This window comes from Protomyctophum parallelum (assembly GCF_964188405.1).
Source record: "Protomyctophum parallelum genome assembly, chromosome: 5".
NCBI classification, from domain to species: Eukaryota; Metazoa; Chordata; class Actinopteri; order Myctophiformes; family Myctophidae; genus Protomyctophum; species Protomyctophum parallelum.
In genome coordinates, this window is record NC_139702.1 from 30,472,177 (window position 1) to 30,490,160 (window position 17,984).

At 47.4% G+C, this 17,984-nt stretch overlaps 1 protein-coding gene across 1 annotated transcript in view; it reads right to left on the reverse strand.

Moving 5' to 3' along the window:
• The window catches only part of myo15ab (myosin XVAb), a gene marked incomplete at both ends in the record, with an annotated part of 142,713 nt that overhangs the window by 39,005 nt on the left and 85,724 nt on the right, over positions 1 to 17,984 (reverse strand). Inside the window, 8 exons of the mRNA XM_083764426.1 lie at positions 2,485 to 2,626; positions 2,975 to 3,068; positions 3,735 to 3,795; positions 5,927 to 6,005; positions 7,488 to 7,889; positions 8,944 to 9,008; positions 10,889 to 11,384; positions 17,158 to 17,354. Of these exons, the coding sequence (XP_083620552.1) occupies positions 2,485 to 2,626; positions 2,975 to 3,068; positions 3,735 to 3,795; positions 5,927 to 6,005; positions 7,488 to 7,889; positions 8,944 to 9,008; positions 10,889 to 11,384; positions 17,158 to 17,354 (1,536 nt within the window). The remainder of the gene's footprint in view (positions 1 to 2,484; positions 2,627 to 2,974; positions 3,069 to 3,734; positions 3,796 to 5,926; positions 6,006 to 7,487; positions 7,890 to 8,943; positions 9,009 to 10,888; positions 11,385 to 17,157; positions 17,355 to 17,984) is intronic.

Genomic DNA, 17,984 nt, shown 5'->3' on the forward strand with positions numbered 1-17,984 from the left:
TTGTTCAAAAGAATCCACCTAATCCACCTAATCCGCAATAACAGGTCAATGTGAAAAGGGTGGGATATATTTCTCAGCCTAGTAGGAAAGTCCGTGAAAGATTTCACATAAATTGCACAGTGCTTTCATGATTTTAGGCTTTTTTTCCTTCTAAACGGGCCAATCCTGTAAACTTATGTTAGCCAATTAGGATGGAATCCTAATCCGTCTTCAACACATGACTATAGAGATAGTGTGTAACGATTTGTGGGATTTAAAAGTAATATAAAAAACTGCGTTTTACAAAAGTTGGCCTCCTGGTGGCGCTATAACAGGCCGTTCTGGAAAATTTGTGGCAGAAGTTGTGTGCAAAATTTGGCATGTACACAGACGGACGGACGGACAGACACACACATGGACGGACACACACATATATTTGGTATAAATTGTGTGGGTTATTAGTAGGCATACGTATGCTCCACTGGATAAATATATATATATATATATATATATATATATATACATATATAATATATATACACAGTACACCCCTTCCTACATGTCTTCACAGTCTTGGTATGAGTTATGTACTTAGTATAGTCTGTGTGTGTCTGGTTCCCTGTCTTACATCTCTGGAACGAAGCACTTTGTTCCTGCCTGACCTTTGCCAGTTATTTGGACTTTCGATTCCTGCCTGTTCCTGTGTTGGAATGCTTTACTGCCACACAATTTCGTAAGCCGGCCCCTGCCCCTCGAGGATTTAGTTTTTATGCACCACAAATCTGGAACAAACTCCCAGAAAACTGCAGGCCTGCAGAATGCCACTCAAAAACACAAGTAAAGACCTCTCTATTTGCCGCTGCCTATGCATAACGGTATCAGTATAGAGGGTAAGCGTGTGACATCATCATCAAACCAGGAAGTTATGAAGGAATGCCTACTGAGTGTGAAAAAACTACTTTCTGGCCTCGACAGCCATACATCCAAACATAAAAGTCCTATCTGATTGCATTAAACAACGTTAAACAATGTTAAACTCACTTTGCATGTTGCTTTGCCACTCGATGTGTCATTCACTTTAAGCATGTGCATACCCTCTATATACATTTTTCTTTACTTATTTTGTTTTATACATTCTAATGTATAATTGTGTTTCCTTTGTTGATCTTCTGTGTAAAGCACACTGAATTGCCTTGTTAAATGTGTTATAGGAATAAAACTGCCGTGCCTTTGTATGAGTTCTGTCTCATACTCCCTACTCAGCCAGTATATAGTCGTCTGCTTACCTGCCTCCGATCTCTGGAAGCACTTTCTTGCATCCTGACCTTTGCCTGTTATTTGGACTTTGGATTCCAAATTCCAAGTTCCCCTTTCTGAGTTGTTTGCCTGTGTTGGATTTATTTCCTGACCCACAATCTTGTTTGTGTTATTACATTTATTGCTCAGCCTCTGACGTCTTTATTTGTGTCGTGCATTGTCACATTTACAGCATTCACATTGTTGTGAATAACATTACAAGACATAAACGCACGTGATATATAACTAATCTGCATAATGAATTGAGGTAGTGCATTCTATGTATCTAAAGTGCATAATAAAACAAGAGTAATTTATGTATGTGTGAAGAGAGAGTCCATAAAACACAGCTCAATCAGTCTGTGCAGTGGCAACAGACTTAGCTCGTATTGAGCCCGCCCGCCCGTGAGCCCGCCCGCCCGCCCGCCCGCCCGCCCGCCCGCCCGCCCGCCCGCCCGCCCGCCCGCCCGCCCGCCCGCCCGCACGCCCGCACGCCCGCCCGCCCGCCCGCCCGCCCGCCCGCCCGCCCGCCTGCCTGCCTGCCTGCCTGCCTGCCCGCCTGCCCGCCCGCCCGCCCGCCCGCCCGCCCGCCCGCCCGCCTGCCTGCCTGCCTGCCCGCCTGCCTGCCTGCCTGCCTGCCTGCCTGCCTGCCCGCCTGCCCGCCTGCCTGCCTGCCTGCCTGCTGCTGGATAAACACTGATCAGAAGTCTGACTCTGGTGGTGGTGTTGCTCCTGATGATCATGTATGGTTTGCCTGGCCGTGGGTGTAACAGTGGTTTGAACAGCAGTTTTATTGCGTGAACAAATCGTATGTGCAATCCACTGGCAACTTATTTCATTAATACGGTAAAATAAATAAACTTTGAGAGGGCCATTTTCCTGGTCCTCACAAGAAAAAACAATATTGTTTTATGGTTTTAAATATGTTTTTTCTTTTCAGAGATGCGTTTACAACTCGAAAAAGATCCTGGTTGGGGTTAGTGTTACGATCAGGCCCTTCGATTTAGGGTTAGATTTATACTTAGTTGTGTGCTGGTGTCGGTTTGTAGATCTGCAATCATTTTTGGCTATTGTTCGGCTAATTTCAAAGCCGTCCTAAAATCATTAGAGGTCCTCACAAGTATAGTAATACAAAGGTGTGTTTGTGTGTGTGCGTGCGTGCGTGCGTGCGTGCGTGCGTGCGTGCGTGCGTGCGTGCACTGTACGTACCTGGAGGAGGTATGGGGACAGGGCGTTCTGGTCCTTTCTTCTGGCGAGTCTGGGCTTTGAAGTGTGTCTGTTTCGCGGCAGGTTTCGCGGCAGGTTTCGCGGCGGTAGGTTTCGGAGGAGGAGGTTGTGTAGGACGTTTGGGCTGCAGGGCAGAGACACAGTTACTGTTAGTCACTCAGAGGACAACCCACCAGATGCGTTGCGACACAATACATTGTGAGCTTTACAATTTACAATTTAGGCATTTAGAAGACGCTCTTAATCCAGAGCGACTTACATTAAGCAAGAACAAAAAAGCATCATACATCATACATCACATTGCATGCTTTCAGCATGCAACCATGCAAGTGTAAAAGCAGCCATTACGATGCCATCATGCAAGGGCTATAACTAATACTAGAATAAAACGAAAACATTTCAGATGACTAAAATATGACTAAAACTAAATGGAATTTTATTCAAAAGACTGCGTGCGTGCGTGCGTGTGTACCTGTGGAGCAGGAGGGTTGTCCATCTGGGGTTTCAGGATATGTAAGGCTTCATCACGAGGCGTCTGCTTCTTTTTAAACTTACCCTCTGGTCTCCTGTACAGATTCACACCAGTCTCACACTTTAATAACAAAGGATTAATGAAGGATAATGTAACTTTGTAAAACATGTAATCTGACCGGTTGATAGGTATGGCATAATAGCCATATCCCATGGTGAAATTGTCTTTGTACACTTCTATATCACTCTATATCAGAAACAAATGGCAAAACACATGGCCAGTGAATGCTACAGTACATGTCAAAATATTGTACAGTCTGCATACTTCACTGAGTGAGTGACACCCACAGCCACAGCACTGGTAGAGCAAATAGAGGGAGCAACCATCATCTGGTACCACCCACATTTTCATTCTACTAGCTAGTCTGCCACAAAATGTGTTTGTCCTTAATGTCCTAGGCCTTATTATGGTATAGTAGTACAAGCATATGTGACCAGATTTTACTGAGAGACTGCCATCGTACAAATTACAGCTTTTCACCAGTAGAGAAAAACCTTTTTTGAATGAGTTAATAGCACAGGCAGACTCTTCACATATAGAGCAATGTCTGAAATAAGTGTCAGAGCTGAAATCGACATGTAAATATTAAATAAATGCCCTAACATGTAGCTAGGTGTAAAGCTAAAAACTAAAATTCAAAAGAAATCCAATGGCAGTCCCTCAGTCAAATTTAGTCACATATCATTGTAGTTAAGCTCACCTCTTGCCAGCTGGCAGAACTTCTGGTGGTGGAGGCGGTGAGTTATATCTGGTGATGATTTCTTTATAAGAAAGTCAAGCATGGGAGGATAGAAGCACATTAAACAACAATATATTATTATTTAAAACTTTGATTAGACTTTATATAATGCATATTGCATGGTTGCCCAATATGCGGCCCGCAATGGGAAACTGTCATGCCCACACTGACCTCTATCAACAACTATTCATCATGGTAAGTTGTCTTTTGCTTTCCTATCTTCCTACCTTTCTCAGCCTGTCATACTGTATGTCTGAGAGCAATGCCTTTTGATTGATTGAAATATGTATTAACAGTTTGCAGAATTACAGTACATTTCAAGCACAACGCAATACGCCTCATATATTTTCAAAGAGAAGCCGCAAAAATAAACAACTCTAGTTTTTGCAAATCCTCAATGTTTTCAAGCAACCAAACAAAAGGTTGGTTCTCAACTTATTTAGTTGTGTTACCTTGTGTCGATATCTTAGGCATTTCATTTTTGCTGAACATTTTAAAACAAGCTGACACAACCACATCACAATGTGACGTGCATGTGAGCTTGACCTTTTTATTTTTTTAATATATTTTTTATCCCACGATTTTGTAACCCATTTTTCACCCCGGTGTCAATCATCTAATGTGATCCTGGGCTCTACACACCCTCCGCCAACCTGGGGAGAGCAACGGACTTAACTCATGCTTCCTTCATGCTTGAGTGTCCAAGTTGCTCCTTTACACCTGACAGGGGGGAGTTTCCCTGGTTGGACGTAGCGCGTGGAAGGAACACGTTATTCCAACCAGTTCCTTTCCCCTCCATCAGGCGCCCCGGCTGGCCAGGGGGAGGCAGTTTAGAGACCAGGATTACTGCATGCTTTTGTGAGGGTACCTACCCTAGGGGACACGGGGAGAACATGCAAACTCCACACAGAAAGGCCCTTTCGCCAACCCCGCCTTCGGGTATGGGCACTGATGACACGGAGGAGGAAACACGCCGCCAGCACCCACAGCACCCCGAGCGGGAATCGAACCCAGGACCTTCTAGCTGTGAGGCGACAGCGCTACCAACTGTGCCACCGTGCCCTTTTTGACAAAAGATTGGTGGGCTAGAACTCTCCAAAATTGGTATTGGCATCATGGGACCGAACAATCTGACATTGGCCAGGCTCTAGTCAACAGATGCAATTAAATTACCGGTACTCTCATCATGGAGGACTTACCGCCCGTGCATTCTCTGTCACTTTACACGTCCGTCAACCAACATTAAGGAACAAGCTAATTTAGTTTGTCAGTGCATTGGAGCCACGATTATACGTGAGGAGATAAAATCCATATAATACAGGCTGATGTGTTCAGATTGATTAAAGGCGTGGATGTTTTAAACAGCAGTTATAATACTATAACACTCTTTTTGAGTGGTGCAACCACTCCAAGGAACAGCAATGTCCGTATGTGACGTTCACCTATGTATGAGCACGACTATGACTATTAGTACCAGTAGGGGCGCTGTTGTGCCAAACAGAGAGAGAGATAGTGCTGTACTGTTGCCTGCTAATGAGAGAGAGAGAGAGAGAGAGAGAGAGAGAGAGAGAGAGAGAGAGAGAGAGAGAGAGAGAGAGAGAGAGAGAGAGAGAGAGAGAGAGAGAGAGAGAGAGAGAGAGAGAGAGAGAAAGAGAGAGAGAGAGAGGGAGAGAGAGAGAGAGAGAGAGAGAGAGAGAGAGAGAGAGAGAGAGAGGAGGGGGGGGGGAGTTGCACCACAGGTGTGATTTTATATATTAACTATACTATATTATCCACACACAACACAGTCACAGTTCAGGTCAGAATATGAACCAAGGGGTTCTTACCCTTGATATCTTGGCTGCTGGAGATGATGGGGTCTGAAGGGACAACTGAACACTTCACTACCTCACCAGTAGCGGTTTTCACAGGCGTTGTTACCACCGGGGCTGGACACACACACACACACACACACACACACACACACACACACACACACACACACACACACACACACACACACACACACACACACACACACACACACACACACACACAGATAAAGATCTATGTGTCTGTCTGTCTGTCTGTCTGTCTGTCTGTCTGTCTGTCTGTCTGTCTGTCTGTCTGTCTGTCTGTCTGTCTGTCTGTCTGTCTGTCTTCCCCTTCCTTACCAAACTTCTTGGCTGGTTCCTTGTTTATGGGTATGGCTGGAGCCTTCTTCCTTGGAACACTGTCGTGGCCAGACTTGGCCTGCATGGGGATTAAAGCCAGGAATAGTATTACTACCATGACAACAGTATCATCGTAGTACCATCGGGCGAGTTTGTACATTTAAATATGCCGACCAGAAGGTTCCCACTTCGATGCTGGGCTCGCAATCTGGGAAGTGGGAACCCATGGGAAAATCAATTCTTCTAGTCTTCAGATTAGTGTCAAAATGAACCCCTAACTGCTCCTGATGAGCAGGTTGGTGCCTTGCATGGTTCCCCCCGTCTTCAGTGTGTGAATGTATAGTGCACACTGTAAAGTGCCCTGGATAATGGCGCTGTATAAAATGGGCCAAGCAGTGGGTCCACTGGTAGGACGCAACGGTACTGCACGTGGGCACCCCAAATGTCATGGTGTTTTTCTTTTTATTTCTTTAAAACCTTTGGAAAATGTGTTTTCACTGTGATACTGATGAATAACAACTTATGGTTCCGCCGATCCAAGACCAGAACAACATGCTCTGAATATGCACGCGTGTTAACCCTTGGCCTACAATTCACGGAAAAAACGGAATTAATCGAAAAATCTAAACCTCCCGTTAACGGAAAAAACGGAATGACAATCAATATCAGTTATCGCGGGGTCAAAAGAGCAAAAATTAATATTTTTTCGCTAATATCACTAATGTTGGATGTAATTTACCAAAAAACTGCCGAAATCCGCGTGATCGTGCGCTATCGTGCACGCGCGCCGTCTCTATGTGCGTCGCTGTAAAAAATGTGATATTTTGCGATCTTTTGGGGTTGATTTGAGGATAATTTGACTTAGTTATGAAAAATATAGCATTAGCTTAGCAATCCGGACCAGCCAAGCTATTGACTAGGGTCAAAATAGTACAGGATGTTGTTGATCGTTCAACCGGAAGTGACTTAGGAAGATCCGTCTATTTTAGCCAAAATCAGCATAATGATGCTTTCCCGCCATCTGGTGGCGAATCGAGAGAATACATTTGCAATGAATGAATGGAAAAAGAACATCTCTTCAATCCACCAGATCTTTCTTGTATGTTAAAACGATGAATTAAAAATATGCCAATTTGTTACCCAAACAAAAGAATTGGGACTGGCAGGGCAAGGGTTAAGTGGTCAGGACGGGTGGGCCATCGCGAACGCGTTCAAGATATTCAAGTAGGCCCGGAAACCAGAAAATGTGACTTAAAGGGCCATTCACACTGAGCACTACTATACAACTATTAGTATATCGTTCACCATTGTATTTATTTTTTAATAGTTGGTGTGAACGTAACATTGTGATACGTTGTAAGCTTATAGAGCTGCTAGCCTATACTTTCGGTGAAGAGATTTAGTGTACATGGAAAAAGAACACACCAAGGACAGTGCAACTAGGGTCCGTTTTACTAAGTGATATTGATAAATTCCAAATATAGGCATTCTGTGGCACCTCTGGACTACTTTAGGGGAGTCAAAATATTGCTGTAAATATTGGAAAGTAAGTAAAACTGACCTGTGGGCTATCTTTGTGTTGCTCCGACTTAATTCTGCTGGGTTTGGTTTCACGGGGCTGCTGGACTGCAGGACTGCTGGGGCCGGGTTGAGGCTCTGCAGCCTGGGTATTATTGGGTCGGGGGGTTTGAGGCTGATGAGGCTGCTGCTGCGCCCCCTGGGGGTGGGCTGCGGCAGGAGGGTAGGGGCTGGGGGGCAGGTCGCCCGTAGGGTGGTAGGGGCTGGGAGGGATGTTGGCATAGGGGCTGGGGGGGATGTTGGCGTAGGGACTGGGCGGTATGGGGGAGTAGGCGTTATACGCACTGGGGGCGTAGCCCAGTAGAGGGCTGGTGGGGGGGCTGATGATGGGCGACGTGGGGGGGCTGGTTATGTTGGTCATTGCGTGCATGGTGGCCTGCTGCGCCTGAGAAAAACAACAACAACAACATATCAAATGTATGAACTTGATGTCTTTACAAATCATAGTGAAAATGTAACCTTGCTTGTGTTAAAAACACAAGAGTACTTGATTCGAGACTTGCTTGAGATAGATAATTGCACACTTTCCTGCTAGCCTGGCTACATTCTTGCGGCTTTATTTATTTGTCAAACTTACATTGTCGTTGCATTTTGATACATTTTAAAGCGCAGGCTCGTTTGCAAAGTCTAGCCAAAAATAGTACCTGGATAAATCAAGCTCAACCAAGCTTAATAATTATGAAAATTAAAAGCCATTAAGTATGTTCACATTGCACAATAGGCCTATCCCACAGCCATTCCCCGCCCACTTTCCAGACCTAGTGGTGTTGACGTGACGTCACTCCATAGACATTACATGTTAAAAGACCTACATTCAGAAGCCATAAACAACGCTTTTTCTGAAGGTAAACTTTATTCTATTTGGTTTAGCGGTCTTAACATCTTGTTTTCGTCATAATAATATTGGTCTTTTACATTTTAACATTTGGAAACGGTCGGGAGGTGTGAAACTAAGAAAGGGTGACGGCGGTCAATTTGACCGAAAAATACCAGACCTACTAGGTATAAGTATGCCTAAAATCATATTATTTACAAAACGTTTCAGATGATTTCAATCGAATATTTAGACAAAGTCTAAGACTTCATGGGCAAAGAAAATCCACTTAAAAATCTCGAAATCTCCGCTCCGACGTGCTAGTGTTAAATGGTGCAGAGAAAGCAGGTATAGGGATGTAGCTCTGGTCCATGAGTAAGGCTTCTGAATGTAGGTCTTTTAACATGTAATGTCTATGGAGTCACGTCAACGCCACTAGGTCTGGAAAGGGGCCGTGGAAAGGGGCGGGGAAGGGCTGTGAGATAGGCCAATGACCATTACAACAGCAGCCATTTGGCTCTCGTGTCCATGGCGTGGGGTGGAGAGAGGGGTTTTCCACCCCTGAATGTGACACACTACGAAAATGGTGAAATTAGGTGAACTGTCAGTGAAGGACGTTACATACCATGATGACCGCCTGCTGTGTGGCGATAGTCTGCTGCTGCTGTGCCAGCATCATCTGCTGAGCATCTTTGGGGAGGGAGAGAGACACACAAGAAGACAATTAGAAAAGGCAGAAATAAATACAAGAACTATATAGGGCCGGATCCTCTTGTCTTCTATAAATACTTTCTTGTCTGAAGAAAAAGGTCGAGAGGTTTAGATTGATCAAGTTTTAAGATAAAACTTGAAATTCCTAAAAGCAAAGATCTTAGTTTCATTCTTATTTTTCTTTAAGGTCACCCAACATGTTTCTTAAAGTGAAAACAGTTAACACTGTAAGTGAAGAAAGCATTAGAGACAATAACAGAGGAATGTATTGTAGGTCTTACATTTTTGCTTTGGGTTTATTTAATTGGCTAATTGTCGCAAGAGAAACTGAGACAATGTTTAACTGTGCCAATATCATGTAAACAGTTGTTGTAATAGTTGTTAGTTGTTTTATGCCAGCTGGGGCTAATCTGTTGTTTTATGCTAGTAGCTGGGGACTAATGTTATTTTGGCTGTAGGTTAGTGTTATACTTTATCACAGTCATCTTGAGCTGCACTTTGAACCACATTTCGAGCTTGCAGAACTGCTACTCTTGATGCTTTTTTTGTGAAGCTCGTTAACGCACGTTATATATAGAAAAATAAAATAAATTTTAAATATATAAAAAATTACAAATATGGAGATACAAGGTTTCTGCCCGATAACAACGATACGCCACATCTAGAATAACAAGGGTTCAATTATTTTTCATCCATCCATCTTCAGCTGCTTATCCGGAATCGGTAAAGCCATAACCACACCAAAGGGTCAAGACCGTTTTAGCGTTGTCCCAGCGGTGTGATATGTCCTGTTGCACGTTGACGCACGTCGTCCCACGTTGTCCCAAGTGATTCAACGCATGGAATTCAATGGCTCAAACCACACCAAACCACTTGTATCTGCAATCTTATTCTTTCGGTCATGACCCACACTTCATAGGTGAGAGTATAGGAACAAAGATTGCATGCTCGGTATGTCGCGAGCTTTGCTTTCTGACTCAGCTCTCATTTCAGTACAGTACGGTACAGCGACTGCAATACCGCTGCTGCTGCTGCTCCGATTCTCCGGCTGATCTCTTGCTCCGTCCTCCCCTCACTCGTGAACAAAAACCCTGAGATACTTAAACTCCTTCACCTGGGGCAGAGTCTCCTTCCCTACCCAGAGTGCACAATCAATCGGTTTCCTGCTGAGAACCATGGCCTCAGATTTGGAAATGATAATCCTCATCCTCATCCCAGCCACTCCACGGACCAATCCATGTAGCTCCGTTCCAGTACCTTGGTGTAAAACGATAGTTACGTATGTAACTACGGTTCTATGAGTCCTGAATGACCGCCAGAGGCGGTGCTTTAAGCACTGAATACGTCCCTTCGCGCATGCGCAGTCGAGTATTTTATACCAACAATGTCGGTTGACCCCGTGATGACCCGGAGTCGTCTATAACTTCCGGCAGTCATCCGGGGCTCAGTCCCTACAGAATCTTCTCGCGAGAACACGAGGATTCTGAGTGACAAGAGTGCCTCTGGCGGTCATTCAGGACTCATAGAACCGTAGTTACATACGTAACTATCGTTCTATTTCGTCCCTGCTGACCGCCAGAGGCGGTGCTTTAAGCACTGAATGACTTATACCAGCCAAGTCACGAGGAATCCTGATTACAGACCTCAAAGGGTAGAACCGGAGGATTCGGGGAAGAGGGCCACGTCCACTGGGTGGGGAGTGGCAACATTCACCCTGTAGTACCTTGAGAAAGTGCCTGCCGAAGCCCATGAGGCGGCGGCACAAATGTCCTCCAAGGGCACCCCTCTCATGGCAGCCCATGATGTGGAAATGCTCCTTGTAGAGTGGCACCGTACCCCTGATGGTACGGGGAGGTTACTTGCCTCATAGGCGTGGCTGATTGTGTCTACAATCCAGTGGGACAGGCGCTGCTTGGAGGGAGCGCCGCCTTTGTTCACACCACTATGGCAAAAGAACAGCTGCTCTGCTCGCCTGATGCGTGCAGTAGCTTCAATGTAGGCTCTCAGGGCCCGGACTGGGCACAACAGCTCCAGTTTGTCTGTCAGCTCCCCAGGTGGGGGGTTGAATCGAGCCAGCCTGATAGGCCGGTTGAGGTGAGCCTGCGACAGCACCTTCGGGAGGAATGCTATGTTTGGCCACAGCGTGACCCCCGAGCCGTCTGCGTTCCACCTCAGACATGATTCGCTGACTGACAGAGCGTGCAGTTCACTGACGCGCTTTGCCGATGTAATGGCCAGGAGAAGGGCTGTCTTGCATGACACCCACTTCAGCTCTGCCTGTGCCAAGCGTTCGAAGGTAGGCCCGCACAGGGCGTCCAGTACCCGGTTAAGGTCCCATGAGTATGAGAATGTGTGCTATAGAGCGGAGCGCACCACTTGCCGCTCCAGCACATTGCCGTGTTCGGCCCAGTAGACTGGCATAAACTTCATAACCCTGTTGGGTCCCATCAGATTCAAGACATGTCGACACCCGTCTGTCTTGCGTCACGAGGAAGTATGTAGATCGGACTTCCCTTAGTGTGACTGAGGATATACAGCCTCTGTTGCGCCCTTGGGCAGGAGGACACATCACTCCTGGTCTGATAGTAGGGCTCTCGTCATGTTGCTGATAATGGCCATTTTGACCCGCCGGATATGGGGGGCTGGCGTCAGAAGGCACTGCACAGCCCGGAAAGTCACAGTCACAGTCAGGTCCCTGCGTGGGACGCCAGGGAACACGCTGGCCTCTAGTGTGGGCCGGCGGTGATACGCGAGCTCCGAGGGCAGTCAAGATGATTTCATCAATGTTGGAGCTCGGCCCTTTGGGAGGCGGGATGTGTCGTAGGCCTGCAAGCTGCAGCCTGGTCTTCCCCCCCTGGATGGTTCGCTCCGGCGATTCTCGCCCGGCTGAACCACCTAGTGCTCCTGGCTCCTCAGGGAGACTACGGAGAGTTGGCCTAGGCTCATCAGTCAAGCTTGACTGTGAAAACCCGACTTGGCGACGGGCTAGAGATACGATGGACATCAGCCGCCCACGCTCTGAGGACATGACGCCAATGCCTCCAGTGACACACCAAAGGTGACTGAGCCAGTATTAACGTTGCCACTATTAAGTGTGAACGGGAGGCCCCAGTGAGCAGGTTGTCTGTGCTCCTGCACTGGGGTCGAGGTCACCTAGCGTTCTGCCGCCGGGCCTCGTTGGGGAACACAATGAGGGATGCAATGACAGGCTTGGTGGCTGGCATGTAACCCAGGCCAGCCCTTATCGCCTTGTGCGTTCAAATCTATTAAAGTATCACGTCGCAACGGGTTGTCTCAGGACACTTTTCCCAATCAGGGCAGGGCTGCCAGGATTTCACCATCGGTATAGAGATGGGAGAGGGCCCTGATCGTTCGCCCGGCAGGCCTGTAGCTGTCTCAGGTACAGGCGTGGGGGACGGCGAAGACAGCAAGAAGAAGGCGCTTGGAGGAGCCGACTGCCTGCTTTAGTATGCGTTCCACGGCTATGCGCATGAGCTGAGAAGTGGGAGGCCGGCTCTGATGCCTGGGAGGCACCGCCTTCTGCATCTTCCTCATAGTCATGGAAGTGCGTAGCTTAAGCTGTCGGGGAGAGCACCTCAACCTCGAGTCAGTTGTGGCATCGGAGAGGTAGGCGCTTCGGCACCCTCCGAGGTGCCTAGGTGTTATCTGAAGTGAGCATGGCCCTCATGCGGGCCAACTCTGCAGATAGCTGAGCCCTCTCGGATCTGCTGTAGTCAGCGGTCAGACCTTTTCCTCCTGGCACACGGGGCAGGACCAAGGTCGGCTCACGGCTGAGGGAGAGCTTCACACGAGGTACAAAAGTGGGAGCTCTCCATTGTGGTGGCACCGGTTACTCTGGACCGGCCGGTGCACACAAGTCCCAACTAGCCCAGGGCGCGGACGCTACTGGTTGCTAGGTGTTGGCCATATGCTTGAGGGAGCGCATACGCTGTCTGTACCAGCAGAGGCTTTCGAGGTACGAAAGTGGGTGCTCTCCGTTGTGGTGGCACCGGTTCCTTTGGACCGGCCGGTGCACACCAGTCCCAACTAGCCCAGGGCGCGGACGCTACTGGTTTGCTAGGTGTTGGCCATATGCTGCAGGGAGGGGGCGCGTACGCTGCCTGTGCCAGCAGAGGCTTTAACTTAGATCGGCATATAATGACTTAATCGAAAAACTGAATGCTGCTATACCTGCCGCAGCATGTGAATATGCATTTACGTTTATGCAAATGCTCATTGCAGCACTTTGAGATTCAACCAGATGTAAAGTGCATCATAGAAACAGCACACAAACGTTGCTGTTAGATAGACTGTGCGACCTGCATGGTCGCGGTGGGGGAGGGGAGCTTTACGCTACCTGTACCCCCGGCGGAGGCTTACTTATAATTTATGATAATAAAGTAGCCTTCAGTCAAGGTTTGGACGCTGCTATGTAGCAGCTGTAGTGTTTCCTATGTGACCGTTTATCACGGCACTATGACGCTTATCCAAACTCCAGTGCATTATTATTTATGTTTGCTAGTCCAGAGCGAAACAAAATACACTTCCAATACACTAGTCACGTGTGCACTACTACGCATTCATGCTGGGAGGAGGGAGTGCTACCGCTGCCTACCCCAGCCAGGTTCGGTTAAATAAACCGACACAAGCTAGTTTTGGAGAAAAGGCTACAACCGATAGCTCCACCGATAGGGGCCACCTGCTGAAGGAAGGGAGCGCGTACGCTGCCTGTATCAGCTGCAGCTAATGAACATAACAAGCTATACACCAATAGCTGTTAATAAATGCTTGAGCTAACAAACGATTAGTAGTAAGTAACATCAAGCTGGCCGTATGCTGGAGGAGCGGAGCGCATACGCTGCCTGCCCTGTACCAGCTGGGCCAACAAACAGTAAGGCAAGCTATATACAGATAGCTTTTTATCTTCAATAGTATAATAAGCGCTTGGGCTACAACTACAGGTAGCAGCGCCAGTTAGAGAGCTATGCTGGAGACCAGCTAGGCTACTAAAAAACAAGACAAGCTATAGCCTGTTCATAAACAGCTTTAACTTTAAGCTACTGGTAGCAGCTGTGAGCTACGCTGTCAGCAGCGCCAGATACTCTGTGCTGGGGACCAGCTGGGCTAATAGGACCTACAGGTACCCAGGGGCACTAATCCGACCTGTGGGAACAAACCAGGTTGCACCCACTGTATATGCAAAAAACTGTTAATGGAGCTTTGAGCTCCAGACATACTGGTAGCAGCTTCAGCTAGGCCCACTACTGGGGGCCAGCTGGGTTAACAACCAGACAGGCTATGTACACCAGTAGCTGTTAGTACTATTTTGCTACAAACTATACTGGTAGCAACATCAATACCCTGGGAGGACGCAGGAAGCTGCTCCTGTACCGGGCTGATAATAACAACAATACAGCTATTCGCAAAAGCAGTTAAGCTTGAATGCTGCCAATATCGGTATATGGCTTTGGCCAGCAAGGCTCTTGCCATCACCAGCAGGGGCTAAACAAAGCTTAAAAAGTAGCGTGTTTAACAAACGAAGGTAATATGACAGTGTTCTTATCCTTCGGCAAGTCTTATAGTCGCTTATAATAAGCGCTAGCGTTCACAGTCGAACAGACCTCGTATGCAGAGCAGGGAGGCGGCGCGAACGCAGCCTTTACCCACACACAGGAGGTTATGCCATGATAAGTATATGATATCATATGAACGTCTGTTTAGCGGGGATAGCGCCGCTTTAAACGATAACGTACCTTCTGTCCGGGGAGGGTTTTGTTAGCCTTCATTACCGGCGAGAGAGATTGGACGCTCCTGCGTCCACGTGACACATGGGTTGTCACCGAGTGCCTCCCTCAGATGTTGGGGGCCAAGGCACCCAGGGCAGAGGTCATGCCCATCCTCTGGCCGCAGAGGAGCCTGGCAGGAGGTGCACAGGTGGTGGCGGGGTTCGTCCATTGGAAACCCGCAGATGTAGCCCAGAGCGCGGACACTAGTGGTCGCTAGGGGTGGAGCCGTAAACTGGTAGGAAGGGAGCGCGGACGCTGCCTGTGCCAGTAGAGGCTACTGTAGCTGCTAAAGGCCGCTTAGCTGGAGGGAGGGGGCGCGCACGCCGCCTATGCCAGGTAAGGGGTGCTCTAGCAGAGACCAGTATATATGATATATATATAATGATATAGTTATATATATATAATTTCAGAAAAACCAACCTATAAAGTGGCAATGGCTCTGTGCCGAAATTAAAGTACACTATTTGAGAACAAGTGACTAAATCAGTCAAGCCAATTCATATAACCGGGGTTACTGACGTAACCTCGCGGTGGTGCTATATAGCTGGCCAGTGCCAGCAAAGACTCATTCAGAGAGGCAGAGTAATATAGCAGTAAATAAGTACACTTATAAGTAGTATAAGTATAAGTATAAGTAGTATAAGTATAAGTAGTAAGCAAATAATAATAGCGTCGACTCACGTGCTGGGAGCGGGTAGCGCTAACGCTTGCCGTCACCAGCACTGCGGCGCAGCCTTCGTGGGAAAACAAGACAGCGTAAGCTGTCAAAGAGAACGAGCTATCCGTTCAACTTTGACGGGTGCTAAACGGGACGCTCAGGTCGCCGTTTGTAGCACGCGGCGGTGCTATATAGCTGGCCAGTGCCAGCAAAGACTCGCTCAGAGAGGCAGAGTAATATAGCAGTAGATAAGTACACTTATAAGTATAAGTAGTATAAGTATAAGTAGTATAGGTAAGTAGTAAACAAATAATACTAGCGTCGACTCACGTGCTGGGAGCGGGTAGTGCTAACGCTTGCCGTCACCAGCACTGCGGCGCAGCCTTCGTGGGAAAACAAGACAGCGTAAGCTGTCAAAGAGAACGAGCTATCCGTTCAACTTTGACGGGTGCTAAAACGGGACGCTCAGGTCGCCGTTTGTAGCACGCAACCGTGTGTGTTGCAGGGAAGCAGCGTGCACGCAGCCTATGCGAACAGGGGTTGTCTGCTTACCTTGTTCCCACGGGGAAAGAAGACGATGTGAAGCCCAGCTCCACTCGAAAACGATACAATAATAGTAGTATTAAGTCGCAGTCCCTGGAGGGCGAACGCACGCGTCACAGCTCCGACCAACAATGGTCGCGGGACTACCGGCGACTTAGTAGTAGCAAAGCAATAGTTCTGTTATCGTGCAGTTTAATTCTGCTGTAGAACTCTGTGCTATGTACAACTTGCGCAAGCGAGAAGAAATTAGGGGCTGAGCCCCGGATGACTGCCGGAAGTTATAGACGACTCCGGGTCATCACGGGGTCAACCGACATTGTTGGTATAAAATACTCGACTGCGCATGCGCGAAGGGACGTATTCAGTGCTTAAAGCACCGCCTCTGGCGGTCAGCAGGGACGAAATAGAACAAGACTGAGCAATGTGATGCCTCTGGAATTTGCACACACCCTCTGGTCCTCTTTCTTAAAGACCCAGTGAAATGAAAAATAAGATTTTCACACTTTTAGACCATATCCGTGGTCATCATATGGGCATACCTAATAATGGATGCCAAAATAATTTGAATTAGGTACTTCCTTTAAATGAAAACGTGCTGCGTGATGACGTGTAGAGGCTCACATCAATAAAAGCCAATAAAAATGAAGCTCATCCGTTTGATTCCCATTGCTGCACGTCGTCCAAACACAGGTGGTTTTGATTACAGAACTACTACAGAACTACGTTTTTAGTCTCATTCAAGATGACATCCAGACAGTTTATTACTTGTTTTAAAACGTAATCATCACGCTAAAATATGTATATAGGTTGTGATTGGTTAGATCTATAAGCCCCTGGCTTTGTTCCCCGTCTCTCTGTCACTTTGTAAACAAACACTCTGCATGTGCGTGGCTGCGTGCATGTGTCCGTGCATGAGACAGACTACGTCCCATAGCCTGGAGGTTTGAGGCTGAAACTTCAAAATAAAATGCACAAATTAACCACTGTTCCATTATAAGATATTTAGGAAATTCACACTTTTTTGTTGGAGAAGAATTGCAATAAACAGTATTCTTCTTATAGGAAACCGTTGGGGAATCCGGCCCTGCTTGTTATGTTACACACCAGTTGGCACGCCTCCCGCAGGCGGTGGTGACATCACCCTCACTCCTCCCGCAGGCGGTGGTGACATCACCCTCACTCCTCCCGCAGGCGGTGGTGACATCACCCTCACTCCTCCCGGAGGTGGCGACGTCACCCGTGACGCAGGTGGCGAAGTGACGCACGACGCAGGTGGTGACATCAGCTCTCCCGGCATAGGCGGCGACATCACCCCGCCCACAGGCAAGACTCTCACAGCTGGAACAGTTAACACAAATGAAGGATGTCGTTAGTTCATGCAGGGCACGGGAGTCATAGGCCTCGTACACGCGTACAGAACGCATGTTCTGTGTTCTGTCTGTGTTTGATGGCCGCCTCAATGATTTTCCAATGGGATTGCTGCTCCCCTCCCCCCATCAAACACAAATGTTTGGTCAAACCATGTGACTGCAATTGGAAAAGCATTGAGGCGGCCATCAAACACAGACAGAACACAGAACATGCGTTTGATACGTGTGTATGAGGCCATACACGCCTCAGCTGTAATCAGCTGTCAGTCTGCTGATTGCAGACTGATCAACAAGGCGGTCCATTTGCATGACTCAAGTTAAATACAGTGGGCCTGCTCTTTGACAGTGTTCCCTGATATGTGGGGTGGTACTGGGCGTGCATCACAATGGGCAACAAGGCATTCCAAAAATATATATTTGGATAAAAATGATAATGAATGTATAATAATATGCGCCATTCCCCATGTCATTGGTTAGACCAGTCATTAGTCCGACAACTACAACCTATCTCAAACCCTCACCCTAAACCTAACCTCCCACGGGGCAGCGCACCTAAACCTACCCTTAACCCATGTCTAACTAACCAATGACTACCGTA